Below are 14959 nucleotides of genomic sequence, written 5' to 3'. Positions count from 1 at the left end.
TCAGCAGACTGCTGCCATTTTACTGGTGATGACGGGATCCTGAGGAATCTGAAACGCAACTCGCATGGGCCGAGCAAAAGCCATGCTTCCTCCCTGGCTCCTCTAATATCCCCACTTGTCATTTGGGCTTAGGATCTCAGTCCTTGGTTTGTGTCTCCCTCCCTCAGCTAGAAGAGACCTGGTGCAGTGCTTGCCAGGCACAGCGATGCACCTCTTGAGCAGCCACTCAGATACAGGGGAGAGCAACCATCTGCCAGGTTGTGGGTTCACCTACCTGAATCCTGGAGGGTGGCTGGGGAACCTCACAGTGCCAACACCTTCTCCTGATGGTGGCTTCGTGACATCTCAAAGGTTCAGGAGCATAAAAAGGAGAATAAAGGGCAACAAACAAGCTTTCTCCTATTAACAACCAAATTACCTATGTACACCTCCATCCACCTTCCTGATACTGCTGTTACCCTCCTTGCATCTGGAAGGAGTCCATCAATGCTTCCATGGAGGACTCTAATGTGTCATCCTTTCTGTGAAACTCCGTCAGTAGGAGAATCTGCCCCCATCCTATCCCCTCTACATCTTTGCATAAGAAATAGGGAGGGATCTGAACACCTACTTCAGCATCAGATACAAACACAAGCCAGCCTTGTGTGTCATTCATACAGTGCAGGCTGCAAATACACTCATTAGGCTGGTGTGGTTTCAGCAGTGACAGCGGTAGAGCAGAGGACAACATGTCCCTGGGCATTTTTTTAATTCAGTTGAAATTTTCTTATTCATAACGTGTTGGTTGGTTGGTTGTTTTTTTTTCTAAGTTTCCAGTTGAGTTGGCTCTGATTATTGCCTGGGTTTTTTTCTTCACTGACGTTCTCAGTGTTCACACAAAGTCACACTAGCACTGCTAAAAGACAATGGCACTTTTAAGACATTGAAGTCATCAAAGAGGAGGTAATTGCATGAAGGATTGAGTACCTACCCCCCAATCCTTCCACAGGTTGGTGCTGCTCCAAGGAGCCGCACATCCTGCAGAGCCAGGCGTGATCTGATCAGTCATCAGGGAGGCAGAGATGGAGAAAGCAAATGGAGAGCTTTTCTTCGACACCAACCCAAAAATACCAGCATCTGCCTCCCTCCCATGAGAACTGGCCTTCTCAGACAGGCCACAACTCTGATGGATGCAGGAAATGCTTTGCTGCCTTGATCCACAACAGGGTGGCTCAAAGTCGGATTAGAGATACAGTAGTACACAGGGTCGATGAGCAACAAGGCTTAGCAGGGTGGTACTGGAGAAGCAGCAAGAATTTGCCTTCAGAGTTGGCCTTCTGGCATAGCTCACCAGCATTCCAGAAGCCAGATGGAACAGACGAAGCTTAACCTGGGTGTAAAGCTGCTTTGTAGGCCTCCAAAGAAACTGCTGTCGCATGCCCCCATCTCCCCTGTAAGCGTGTTTAACCTACCAGCCTTGGCACCCATGCTAAAATGCTCCTGAAAGGCTGTGAAAAAGCAAGGCCCAAACTGGGATGACAGCTGGAAAAGAAGATGAAACACCCCAGGCCAAGAGGCAATAAATAACCACATGGTGTTTGGGCAGCTGACAAGTTCAGCCAGGGCAAAGCCAGGTATTGGTGCCATCCTTACCAGCTCACTTTAGCAGTCTCAACCCTGATCTTCGAGTCCAACTGCACAGAAACCCCCAACCAAAATTCACCAAACCAATCAACTCCAACACCCCTCTGCTCCCAGCGCAACATTTTCTGTGCTTGCATCCACTGCATACAGCACATCCCTCGCCAGAAATAAGCAGAGAGAGCATCAGGATTTCTGCTCTTCCTCTCCAGGGACAGCAATAATCAAAGCACAGCTCCAAATCTGCATTTTGCAACCCTGACTTTTGCAAAACAGTAAATCTGACCAGCCAACTTGAAAAGCCTCCAACTGGTTTCATTGCCTGGAGCAACTCTGCTAGAATATCTGTCCTGGCAACATCACCATCATCTGCCCTTCACCTCTCCGGTACTTTAGATGCCAAACTTTGCAGGGCCAAAGTTAGGAGCGTGCAATGGTGTTACTCGATAGCCCTTCTTCACACTAATTATAGGTGATGGAACTTTTAATGCTTTCATAAAGTCAATTTATTTTTGAGAAACCTCTTGGACTTACTGGCTGCTGTAAATACTCTTTTCCATCTGATGTTTTGAACTTACCTACAGGGCTCTAAAAATCACAAGAAAACAGCACCTGAAATGATCTTGAAGGAGCAATGACCTGTTAAGTTTGTAACCTGAACTGAGTAACATGATGCACCCAACATGCAAGTGATTGCAGATGGAAACAAATTACACATCAGTAAGTACTGAATTTCATCTTTCTTCAGTTAATATTGATTCCTGACTTTTGTGGTTGACTGTGGCTCCATCACTCGGCTCTTTGCTTTGGGAGATGTGCTTGCTCCATCTGCTTTAGACATCTAAGGCGCAATTCCTCTGGGATTCAGGAGATCCTGCTCGGACACCCTAGGATCTAGGCTAGATGTCTCCCTGAAGATAAGGGACTCCGCTGGACCATTCGAGACATAGCCTGGGTCTCATCCTCAGGCTACTTACACCTAAATGGATGAGACAGTCTTCATCCTCACTGTCTGACTAAGTAGCAAAATGGGAGCCAGGACTAATGCCTGGAGCTGCTGTTTTGGGCTGTCCCCAGAGGAGGTGAGGGAAGCAGGAGACCAGCCGAGATGCTCACAGCAAACACCCACAGCCTCTCTGCAACCTTGGGGAAGGACTACCTACCCAACCAAGACCTCTGATTCAGTAATCACACTTGCAGTTTGCTGCTTTCATGCTTTAAAGTGCTTGCTCATATAAATGCCAATGATACTTTCCCCTTACTTTGCTTTAACCTCCTGCCCTGTTCTTCCCATCACCCTCAAAAGCCCCAAGCCTGTGACACTTTTTCTATTTATTTGAAGAATGAAAAGTGCATGTTTTTAGCATTGCTAAACCACTATTACTTAGAGTTATCATGAAGAGATCAGGCACCTTTCTGAAATTTGTGATCTAAATCAAATTGTTCCACTGCAAACAAAACCCTCAGGGGACCCAATCCAAAAGCACAGGGAAATTGCCTGAGGTCTGTCTCATTATCAGGATCCTTGTAACAGGTCCATCGTTTCTGAAGCAAATGCTAGCTCCAATTGCACTTCTTGTCACTGTCAGATCCATTCTTTACCTGCTTTTATCTATCTATATATATACACATACACACACCCCCCCACACATGTATATCATGCAGCATTAGGGAAAGTATGTTCAGCTAGCAAGAGTTACCAATAGACCAACCTCAGAGCCTTGTTCAGCAGCATATCAGCTGCCACCTCATTATTTATAGCCACGCTGCTCTTTGAGCTTGTTTATTTTCCTTCCCTAAGGTGGCGGTGGCAGGAGGGGAAGCTCTGACATCCAGGCCCAGGTGTCTCAGAGTCTGACCTTTCCTTCAAAGAGCAGAAACTGCAGACACATTTCAAGAAACAAAGCTTGCAAACTCTAGACTCTCGTGTCCGCCATCTCACTGGAGGCCCAGTGCAGAGCTACAAGCAAGGGTTGAGCAGAGATCCATTAATTATACATCCTTATTTATAGTCATAAAAATGGGCCTATAATTATTTCATACCTGGAAAGAGAACCAAATGAAGTCTAGCCCCCAGTCTCAAGGCAGAACAAGTGTTATAGAAAGACATAACATTCAAAACAGACTTGAGTTTTCCATCAGCTAAGCTTTCCCCAAGCTGAGATAATGCTGGTTTATGGCCTGCAGGAAACAGGCATTGCAATGATCATGGACCACGTTTTTCAATCCCATCTCACATACACTCATGTAGAATCGTCTGTTAAAACGTGTTGGAAAAAGAGTAGCCCTGAAGGTGCCACAGAAAGACAAGCAGCACATTCCAGTATGTACTATAGCCCCCACAGATCTGTTTAAGAGTAGATGCTGTACAGGAGGAGGTTCCCCTTCTGTATAATCTAAACACACAGGACAAGGAAACAAGAAGTTGTAGAGAAGCGACACCTTGAGGTGTGCCTCAAGGTCAGAGCACCGAGAGCCCATGTAGGGGTTCCAGCCCCTCTCTTTGGGCACCACCAACCTGCCAAGGGGATGGTAATTTGGCGTAGCATGGTAGTGCAGGGAACACAGGCAGATCACAGATACAAGGACCGGGAAAGCATTGCTTTTCTCCACCAGGCTTTGAGGGTGAGTTTAATCCTTCAAGACTCACTCAATGCCTCAGTTTATCCTTGTTATGTTCAAAATGCACCAGTCCCAGGAAAAGATAGAGCTAAGGTCTTACAACAAAAGCCTCCAAGATGCCAATCCCGCAAAAAATGCAATACTGTGAAAAATTAGGAAAGATATGGAGCAGTCAGCTACTGGATTAGACCCAACCAGTAACTGCCACAGAGAGGCAGAGCCTGCTCTCTTTAATCAGACGAGCAGGTTGAGTCTCCAGAGGCGCTCTTCACATCCCCAGGAGAGCAGAGGTCCCAACAACATGCAGAGACTCCCAGGAGAGCTGGAAGCAGGCTGGCTTTGCAAAGTTTGCAGCATAACTTCACCACACCCAGTGGTTTCTCCACAGCAAATTCACCTGCAGCTTTTCATTTTAGCTAGGGATGAGCAGCAGCACTTCACAGATGCTGCATTTTCTTCTGAAGTGAGAAGTGAAATCAGCCACAATACCCTGTGCTTGCTGCTGAGGGGAGAAACAAGCCTTCAGCCCCTCTTAGCATTGCCCAAGATGCACACCCAGAGCACCTGGGCTGCAGCATCCCTTCTTTTTGGGGGGTGGTTGGGGAGGGTTTACCATTCTGGTAACCCCACTGCCACTTACACCACCATGGGCACACTGTGTTACTTTGAGAGGAGAAACAGCACATCATAAAGTTAATTTAATTGTGGAAAAATATATCTGTAGGTACTTCAATAAAGAGGTACAAACATCTGCTTCAAGCCAGGTCTTTCCCTGGTTCCTTGCCACCCCTAGAGCACTCTGGTCTCCTCAGTTTCTACATAACCTGCTAACTTCTGTGCTGTGACCAGAACCTGGATTATGGCAGTTGTTTCTGCAGAAACCACACCTAGGTCCACATGGGCTTTAAGTGTGAGAAATATGCCCTGCAAATTAACCCTTTTTAGAGAAGGAATCTCACACAAGCAGCCTTTGGGGCCTTTTCTGTGCTCTCCAAGCCGGCAGGGCACAGGAACAGTAACAGAAGTTTCTGGCCATTATTTACACCAGCCAGCTGCAGAACAGAGTTGAAAAAAAAATGGTGCAACCAGTTTGCAGGCATGCAAGGGCATAGTAAGTGCTGCTTTCACCTCAAGTCAGGCCATGTCTATACATCCCGTTGCTACTGCTCTAGCCTCACTTGAAAATCCCAGTGTGGCAGAGGAAGGGCTGAAGGGAGGAAGATGGGATCAGATGGTTTCCATGCTCCCCAGTGCTCCCTGAGGAACACAGTGCCCTTTAATTTCCACCTCCAGGAGGAGCTGGAGCAGAGGATGGGGAGGATGAGGGTACCAATAAACAGAAAGATGACAGCAAGAAGCAATATCTGAGAACTTTCCTCTTCCTAACACTTCAGGGAAGGATAGGTAAGAATAGCACAGACTCTTTGCTGTCTCTACACCACAGCAATATTATTACTTGGAAGGTCACCTCCATAAAGAGATTTTTCATTAGATGGTTCCAGATAGGGTAGTCAGCTCATTAGAGTGCTGGGTTCCTGTAAAAACAGCTATGTTGACCTCATCTCAGCTGTATAAGCAGGCTATAGAGGACTTTTTTTTTTATAGCTGACATTGCCAGTGATTTTGGTTGAAGCTGGTGACACTGCTCAGGTCTATTAGTTGGGGAGCTAAGCTCTGTGCTTCTCCTAGCTGATTACTCCATGGGAAGTCTTCTGCATGCTGCTCCATCTCTCACCCAAACACTGCTCATTCCCATTTTACAGTCAGTTACCCCAAATAACAACAAAGCATGCAGCAAGATGACAAGGATCTCCTAAATAGAGCAGACACACAGAAAGGCCCTTTCCTGCATATGTCAACCTCCTTTTCGTCTTATCACTCAGCCTGATGTTTCTTCTCCTCCACTTTCCGCTCAAGTGGAGGGTTGCAAGGTCTTGGAAAACAGCTTTGCTGCAGGAACTCCTACATCAACAAAATCCTCACAGTTGCCATCATTACAACATCTTCCTCAAATTTTATTAAATGCTTACAAAAAACCAATCCATGATGCAGTAAATTTAAGCAGAAAGCACACTGATGCAGGAGGAGAGAAAAGCTGCCGGCCCCTCCAGGAGAGCAAAAACAAGTTGCAAAATTATGTTGACATGAGAACAAGGTAGGAATAAGACTTTAAAGAGGGGATGGGGGACATGCTAACACCATGAAATATGAAGACATGGGAGAGTTGATAAACAGCCCTGGGAGCTGATTTACAGACTTCAGGCCCAAGGCCAGAGTGCCACTCTTTAGGGGCTTGGTTTCCCCATGTTCACAGCAGGCCCTGACCTCCCCAAACAACTCACTAGGTTGCCCTTTCACCAAGGCAGCTTCCAGCATAAGAGCAGCAGCTGTTCCCCAGACATCCTGTCCACCTCCAGGAGCATAGCCGGCAGGTTATCAACATACCCATCACCTCTGAGATTCAGAAGTAGTGATTCAGTCACTGGAACTGGACCCCACAGGTTAAAGAACAAGCAAATCCCTTTCCCAGAGAAGGGAGGTAATACCAGTGGTCAGCACTCCTCACCTGGGAAAGGAGACCTCCAATCTGTGTTAGACAGGGAGAGGAAGGCAGCAGCTATTTGAAACAAAGCTGCTATTGCCACTGTTGAGACAGGAAAGTAGCAGGAACATTTTGGCACAGGTAATGTAACTTTGATTAAAGGATGATCTGGGAACTGAAGAAAAAAAAACAGGACTAAGTTGAATGATTTGATGTTCGCAACAAGACCAACAGATGAACATCCCTCAAAGCAGATGTTATAGAGGGACAGAGGCTGCATTGTAAACAGGGGAAGACTTTACCCACAGCTGGCACCAAGAGGGTGACAAGTGGTCCTTGCAGTCTCCTCATGCTCAGGATCTGCCCATCGCCCTCCTTTCAAACACTGATTCTTTTACCAGGTTTGTGTTGAGCTCCCTCTCTCCCACTGCCCAGGCACCAAGAGCCACAAAAGTAGAAATTCTTCATCGTGTAGCAAAAGCCCTGGCAGCTCAGCAGGTCTCTCTCTTCCAGCACTTGAAAAAGAAGAGAGGGAGAGAGGGAGCAGAGCCACAGCCTCCCATCTCCATAGCAGAGCCAGATTTAAAAAAAAAAAGCAGCCAAAGAGTCACATAGAAGGTTAAAACAGGGATGGGTTTTGCCAGCTGATCTAGTTCCTTTCATCCAACTGGAGGCAGCGTGGGGTATTGCTCACACCCCAAGAGGAGTCAGGCTGTACCAAAGCAGACTGACGTCAGGCAGGAGAAGAGAAACATCCTTCAATTATCTTCTGTGGAGCAGAGGAATAGTGGCATTGAGGGTTGCATCGAGCCAGGACCAAGCTCAGCTGCAAGACAAGAAAACAGCAAGTTTAGGCATACTGTTTGGCCTGCCACAAGCGATACCCTGGGCTGTACAGGGGCTGCCTCTTGTCTAGCAATTACAGGTGGTTCTCCCACCCATTTCCACAACGCCCTGTGAATCAGCCCCTAAAGCTTCAGTGCTGTCCTGCAGTCAACCAGGCTCTGTGCCCATGACAGAGTAGATGCTGAGGGCTGCATGCCCGGCAGAGGTCACGGCTGCCCGGGCAGAGGGAAGGATGCACTCCTGCCCAGCCATCTCATCCCGAGAAGGAGGGGATTAGCAGGTTTCCTTCCAAGCCCGAGAAAGCCACTACAGCAGAGAGCACGTTCCTACAGCCCCCCCGGCAGCCGTAGCTTTCCACTTGGGACCATCTGCAGCAGTATCGGGTTCCTGCAGGTCTCTCTGCTCCATGGGCGACAGCTGGTGCAGCCGAGGGACTCCAGCGCACACATGACTTTTCCATCGCGTGATAAATGACTCCTCCAGGCTGACACTCTCCCCACCATTCCCGGTTTGGAGTTGATTGCCGATGGAGCAGAGTTCAGGAGAACAGTTGGGATCCAAGAGTGGGTGACCTCCCTTCCACCCACGGGTACTCAACTAGCAGCAGGGAAACTTAACCCTTTGAAAGCCTCCTGACTCAGCTTCAAGCTGGAAGGAAATTGAGCTAATCACAAACCCACCCAAGTTTCTCAGGCAGTATTTTCCCTGTTGTCCCTGGGCTTTCAGCTCTGGCCTTTCTGCTGGCAATAAAGCAAGTCCATCTGTCCTTTTGCTTTTGCTTCATTACTCAGCAAGGGGAAAAACACTCACAAATCTTGCTTGTTGCAGAATTTCTCCTGAGCACACAAAGCTCTGAAGGAGACTCATCAGACAAAGCCAAGCATGACAGGGAAGGCAAATAAATTAAGAGCTGATTTCCTCTTGCTGTCTCTGAGCCTCTCTCTGCCTCACTAGTCAAACACACAGACTCTGGCACAGTCACATGCCATGGAAATTACCACCCACAAGGTCTCTAAGACCCACAGCACAGCAGGTTTCAAGTCAGATGGGATGCTGAGATAGTAGCAAGAGTGATTTTTTAAGAGCACAGACTATTGTAAGAGACCACAAATCTTGAGGTTATAGGCCACAAAGCAGCCTCTAACTTTGGGAACAGAAGGAAAGTTTTCGTGGTGCATGCAGATTATATCTAAACTTCCCACTCCAAGAACCCCCATGCCCTCCTCAGTAGCATCTAGCAGTCTGCCACAAATCCCAGGCAAGATCCTGCTCCGACCCATGTGGGAAGCTGCGTTTTTCTGGGGTGCAGCAGTCTATAGGAGATGATCAGCAGTTGGGAATTTCACTGCCCTGCCTCTTTAGTATTCCAAACACAAGCCTGAAGCAGGTCAGCCTTATAATTCCAGTTTACCAGTGCTGCTAGACAACAGCTCATCTTGTAGTACAGGCTGTACATGGGACAACATTAAACAGGAGCAGAGGAAATCATTCCACAAGCAATCCTAACACCAGATGCATGTACTAACTTCACAGCAGATTAAAAAAAATTCTCACAAGCAATTACCAATTTCTATACAAACAGAACCAGAGTGATGTTGCATAGAAGCAAGTATGCACCTGTCCAACTGAGGCATTTTGGCTTTCTGACCCAGAAGAATCTAGAATATCTACAAGGCTGGGGAAGAGAATAGGTATATGATGAAGGAATGGGCTCTTGGCCTTTTTTGGGCCAATGTAGGCTTCTTTCTAAGAGTAGCTCTCAGAACAGAGCAAGTCCTAATCCCAGCCTTGTGCATAAGGTATGAAGCTGATAAGCCACTGGGAATGCCCAACAGTTGTCACCCCAGCTGGCCCAAATCCCCTCTGAGCCCCCTTGCCAAAACAGCAAGAGGTTTCTCATGTCTGCAGCAGGAATAAATTATAGAATCATGCAATGATTTGGGCTGGAAAGGACCCTTAAAGGTCATCTAGTCCAACCCCCCCCACAATGAGCAGGCACATCTTCAGCTAGATCAGGTTGCTCAGAGCCCCGTCCAACCTGGCCTTGAACGTTTCCAGGGAGAGGGCTTCTACCACCTCTCTGGGCAGCCTGTGCCAGTGATCCACCACCCCACTGTAAAAAAAATTCTTGCTTATATCTAGTCTGGATCTCTCCTCTTTTAGTTTAAAACTATTACCCCTTGTCCTATCACAACAGGCCCTGCTAAAATGTTTGTCATCTTTCTAAGCCCACTTAAAGTATTGAAAGGCTGCACTAAGGTCTCCCCAGACCCTTCTCTTCTCCAGGCTGAACAATCCCAACTCTCTCAGCCTGTCCTCATAGGAGAGGTGCTCCAGCCCTCTGGTCATTTCTGCAGCCCTCCTCTGGACCCACTCCAACATGTCCATGTCTTGCCTGTACTGAGCAAATCAGTTGGTAGCAGGGTACCACTTCCTAGACGCTGCTCTGGAGGACAGCTTGTCCACCATGGTGAGGGCTTGACCTTGAAGGTTTTGTGCCCCACGTGCCACCTCTTCAGTGCTTCAATTTGCTGCTGCCTTTTTTTTTTTTTTAAGAAGAGTCATCCTTCTTCCCCCCCCATCCACACCCAGTTTTGGCAGGTGCACCACCTTCTTGCTCAGTACAGATCAGCTTCCCAGCCCACCACTGACAGCAGCACTACAAGCCCAAAGGCAACACTGGGCACTCAAGCACAAATAGCTGTTCTGTGCTTTTGAGAGTTTTATTCAGAATAGTTTTCCTACACAGTAGATATCATGCTACACACCCCCATGCCAAACAGAGCAGGTTGGGAGCCACAGGAATTAAGCAGAGCACATGCAGTAGCCCCTCTGGGCAACCCTGACCTCCCCTTCCTCCTTTCAGGATGCTCAGTTGCATCCAGCACTCGGGATTAAGGGGCTCAGTGATTTATGCCTTATTTCATAGCAAAACTCAGCAACTCAGTGCTAAGTGAGAGCCAGGGTAGAGTCAGGTGTCTTTCTGGCGGCTGCCAAAGAGTCATTGCAGTTCAGAGGCTGAGTGTTTGGTGCTCCCCAGCCTTGCTCAGGAAGAGAAAGAGGAGAACTGAGACTAGTTTTATCTCTCTATCCCCAACACAGACCCTTAGGTTCCACTGGGCAGGAAATCTGACTGGTGCTCACCAGAAAGAAGAGGAGATGGTGGTGAGTTAGCAACAGAGTGAGAAAAGCAGCTGTGCATCCCCACAGGAGCAGCCAAGTGTTGGCCAAAGGGGGTCCAGCAGCGATTGCCATCAGGGATAAGACCTGACCCGGATCATAACCCTTTTCTGTTTCACTGAAGAATGAGCAGTACAGGCAGGACAGTGGCAATGTTCCCCAAGGGAAAGAGAAAAACTAGGCTTTGTCTTAAATTCAGTACAGAAGAAGGTTGCTGCTGTGCACACAGAAAGGAAAGATCAGTTGGAGTTAGTGACAAAGCACTTTCTCACCAGATAAAAGCAGTTTTTTAAAAAAAAAAAAGTCCTGCATTTCACAGGGATGTCTCTCTGCCAGCTGAAATCGATCAAGGCCAGGGCTGACTGACTCAAGTGACACATGTGGTTTATGGCTGGCTGTTGTACATTACATTGTACCAGCATATTAATAACTAGAACCTGGAAAGCCATGAAACATTCCCAATTTGTACCTCTGGAGAACGTTTCAAAGCTTCAGAATTTCAGATATGCTCTGTTTCTCTTGACATTTCCTTCCAAATCCCATTAGGACTTGCCAAGACATGAACCTCTGGGGTCCCAAGGAGCTCTTGCTGGATTTTGCGCTAATGCCAGAAGCAGGAGGGCTCCAGCTCTGGCAATACAGCTTCCCCATGGTACACCTCTCGCTCTGCTACAACACCCTCAAGACTGGCTGAGGCTACCTTGGGAGACCAAGGAAACCAAGACTGAGGCTCTTCTTCCACAATACTGACTCTATACTCACAGCTTTTTGGGGAGAGGAAGAGGAGGCCTTATGTATGAATATTTTAGAGTCTGGCCCAGGGCTAAACCCACACCAACTCTAAGCTTTGTGTTTTCTTCCAGGAGATGACAATGCTGATAACAGTATCATCCTCCATCCAGGCTGCTCCCGTCCACCACCACCTTTCTCCCCCTCCCACCCTACCAAAGCCCAGGAAGGACAACCTGCGGCTCCAGCAGCTGCTGAAGAAGGCAGCCAAGAAGAACGCTGTCCTAGCTTCGGAGCAAGCCAAGCCCTTTCGGTCCAGCCTCTCACCTGTGAGCGAAGCCAGCCCTGACCTAGAGCACAATGAGAGCGCTCCCCCAGCAGAGCCCCCCAAAACCACAGCACCTGCCTCTGCCAGCCTCCCAACCCGCCTGTCCATCAAGCCTGTAACCCACCGTGTCCCCTCCCCTTTCCGAAAGAGCAAGCCTTTCACGCTGAAGGTCACCGAGCAGAGGCGCATTGCTGAACACCTTGTGCTCACAACCTCCCCGGCCATGCCCCTGCTACACAAGCCAGGAGCTCCTGACACTCCACAACAGCCTGAAGGCACGGACACCCACCTTCCCCCTCCACACAACCCTTCGATATCCGTTTTCCCCCAGCCTCCTCCTTCCAGTACACCCAGTAATGAAAGTGCACCAGAGGTTACTTATGTCACCAAAGCGCACACTTATTTCCACAGGGTCAAGCCACCCAGGGCTAAGATGCCCCCAACAAATAAGGTCCAAGGAACAGTCAGCCATGAAGACAAAAGGTCGTCTTCTCCAGCACCTGAAACAAGCCTCTTTGAACCACCTCCAGGGCAGATACCCACCTCACTCGATGACAACAAGGCCACGGCTCCTGTGCTGGAGCCTCCCCTCCCTTCTGCCACAGAGGCAGAGCCTCCTAATCAAGCTCCCAGGCCTGCTTCTACTGAAGAGTCCATCAAGGCCCCTTCACCCAAGCCCAGCCCCTCTGATAAGCCTATGACCCATGGAAGTGACACTGAAATATCCAGATCAGAGGACGCTCCTGAATTATCCAAGCAAGATGGTGACACCCTACAACCCTCAACACCCAGCACTCCCTGGAGTCAAGTACACCCAGAGACAGCAACCCCAGCACAAGCTGACAGTACCGAGGCCGCCTCCACAGACACCAAGGCAGAACATGTCATTCAACCTCAGTTGACCCCCAGCCTACCAACCACCAGCCCTCCCCTCAAAGCTGAGCCAGCACTATCATCAGTAGAAGCAGCAAGACCTCCTGGAGCCAATGCCAGTGGATGGCATCGCCTCAGGACACACTTGATGGTGCAGCCAGAAGCACCTAACTTCCCAGAGCCTAAGCCCCAAAAGGTGGGACAGGAGGAAGGGAGCAAGGAGGACAGCTCTCAAGCAATTGTCAGGCAAGACCACAGGCCATTTAAATCAAGGGCCATGAGAATGTGGGATGCTATTTTATACCAGATGACAGTCAGCAAGGAGAAGAAGCAGCAAGCAGAAGAGAAGAAGCTGCAGAAGGAAGAAAGCTTCTTTCGTCCCCGCCGCTTACCCATCCTTCTACATAAGCCACGCTTTGACGCCCGGAAACTGAAGGAACTGGCTGCAAAACCCATGACAAAGATCATCACTGCGTTTGAGGTGAGCCAGTTTAGACCTGAAGCGGCTGAGAAGCACACCAAGAGCTTTAACAGAACAGCATCAGGATGGTCAGTCAACTGAAGCCAGGCTGCTCCACCAGGCCCACATCTCTGGAGGTTCCTACAGGGCACCAAGCAAGAGACCACCTATGAATAAGTTTACTGCCCAACAAAGCCATGTGTAAGGAAAAAATAAAATTAAATTAAACCTCCCCAAGCCAGCAGCCTCGTGCTGTGGGTTTAAGGGTTACTTTAGATATGTATGTAAGCTTAAATGCATAACATACCACATCCACAGGTCACAAGCCAGAAAAACAAGTATGCACTTATTTTAAAAAAGAGCACCAACAACAAGCACTGTATGCAGTAACGTGGGGAAGAGAGGGGAGGCACACAGTGAAGAGGACAAACTGCCTATAGAAAAAGCCCAGTTTAGGGGAGGATGGAATCTGAATTTATTTTGTCATGTTTATTTAAGACCAAGATAAATCCTAGAAACAAAAGCCATTGTGAAGCAACCAGATTCCTTCGTATTGCCTCATCTACATCTCCTCTGAGTTCCATTTTGGAGACACCCTAAAGTGACACATCATCTCTTTAGCTTCTCCACTGAAAGTGCACTCCACAGTCATTCCCTGAGAACAAGGTGGAAACTCATCCTTTCACCCAAGGCACAGACAAGGGACAGCTTAAGCTATCCCTCCTGCTGTCACATAGCAGTTCTCCTGCCTAAAAAATTGGGCATCATCATTTGATGTCCTCCTAGGTCAGTCTACTAAATCATAGCGCACAGAAGACTTTCTTCATTGCAGTAATCAAGTTCTGTTATGTATGTCACCAGGCTTTTTTTAAGTACGGCTGGGGGCTGGTGTTTTCATGATAACCAACAAAGGCCTGCTTTAGCACGTGGGTATCCAACTCTGTGTATTTAACAAAGTGCTGGTTTTTGGGGGGGGTTCTGCTAACTGCATGTAGTCTTGTTTTCAGGGGGAACATCATGATAGTTGCATACCTACTGGTGCCTAATGTCCTGAAAAAAGGTATTTAAAACAAAACTCCTAACTCTGTCCATCCACAGAGACAACTGTGGTTTCCAGCATTACAGTCACCCCTTGTATTTCCATCGCCATCAGGCTTATGAATTTGAAAGCTGGAGATCAGCTATTTCTGCTTCACAAGGGACTTTGTCATATGCTGGGATGTTCCTACATCGCTAATATAGGATGGCTATGTTTAGTCCAAATAGGAAACTTGATACACAGCTCTTTACATTCTTTTCATGTGCAGAGGATGTGGAGCTGACCAGGATTTCCCCAAGCCAAACTGCAAGCAGACTTAGAAACAAAACTAAAAGCCCCTTTTGCTCTTTCAAAGGCTTCCAATTTTGCAATGGTGCCGTAAGAGCAGCTCAGTTATCAGACCTTCACTGAAGTTTTCATTTTGCTGGTCTTATCCTCTCTGCTTTGTAACCCCTTCCCTATTCTAAGGAAAAAAGAAAAGTGAGAAGAATAAGTATCTAAATTTTGGATTTCTCTGACCCTCCAGTTTTCCAAGAAAAAGCTGAAAGGAAGTAGGTTGGAAATGCACCAGTAATTACGAGCAGATCCCAGGTAAACCTCTGCAGGCTAATTCAACATGCTGCGTGAAAAGGCTATGAAGATCCATGCAGCCACACAAAATCAAAAGTGTGCAGCGTAAAACACGTAGAATGCCTAATGCAGATAAAGATGACCTTACCA

At 47.9% G+C, this 14959-nt stretch overlaps 2 protein-coding genes across 2 annotated transcripts in view; one reads left to right on the top strand and one right to left on the bottom strand.

Moving 5' to 3' along the window:
* The first annotated feature begins 2319 nt into the window (after positions 1-2319).
* Positions 2320-13302, top strand: PRR33 (proline rich 33). Its single transcript, XM_086472125.1, has 2 exons — positions 2320-2340; positions 11674-13302. The coding sequence occupies exons 1-2, from the start codon at positions 2320-2322 to the stop codon at positions 13300-13302; spliced, it is 1650 nt and encodes a 549-aa protein (XP_086328251.1).
* LSP1 (lymphocyte specific protein 1) overlaps positions 6237-14959 on the bottom strand; it is a 51437-nt gene continuing 42714 nt past the window's right edge. Inside the window, exon 11 of the mRNA XM_086472126.1 lies at positions 6237-7610. The gene's annotated coding sequence lies outside the window, so the exon portion shown is untranslated. The remainder of the gene's footprint in view (positions 7611-14959) is intronic.

Source organism: Leptosomus discolor, chromosome 12 (genome assembly GCF_034619465.1).
Source record: "Leptosomus discolor isolate bLepDis1 chromosome 12, bLepDis1.hap2, whole genome shotgun sequence".
Lineage (NCBI taxonomy): Eukaryota > Metazoa > Chordata > Aves > Leptosomiformes > Leptosomidae > Leptosomus > Leptosomus discolor.
Note: the sequence above shows the minus strand (reverse complement) of the source record. Positions and strands in the feature narration are given on the sequence as shown.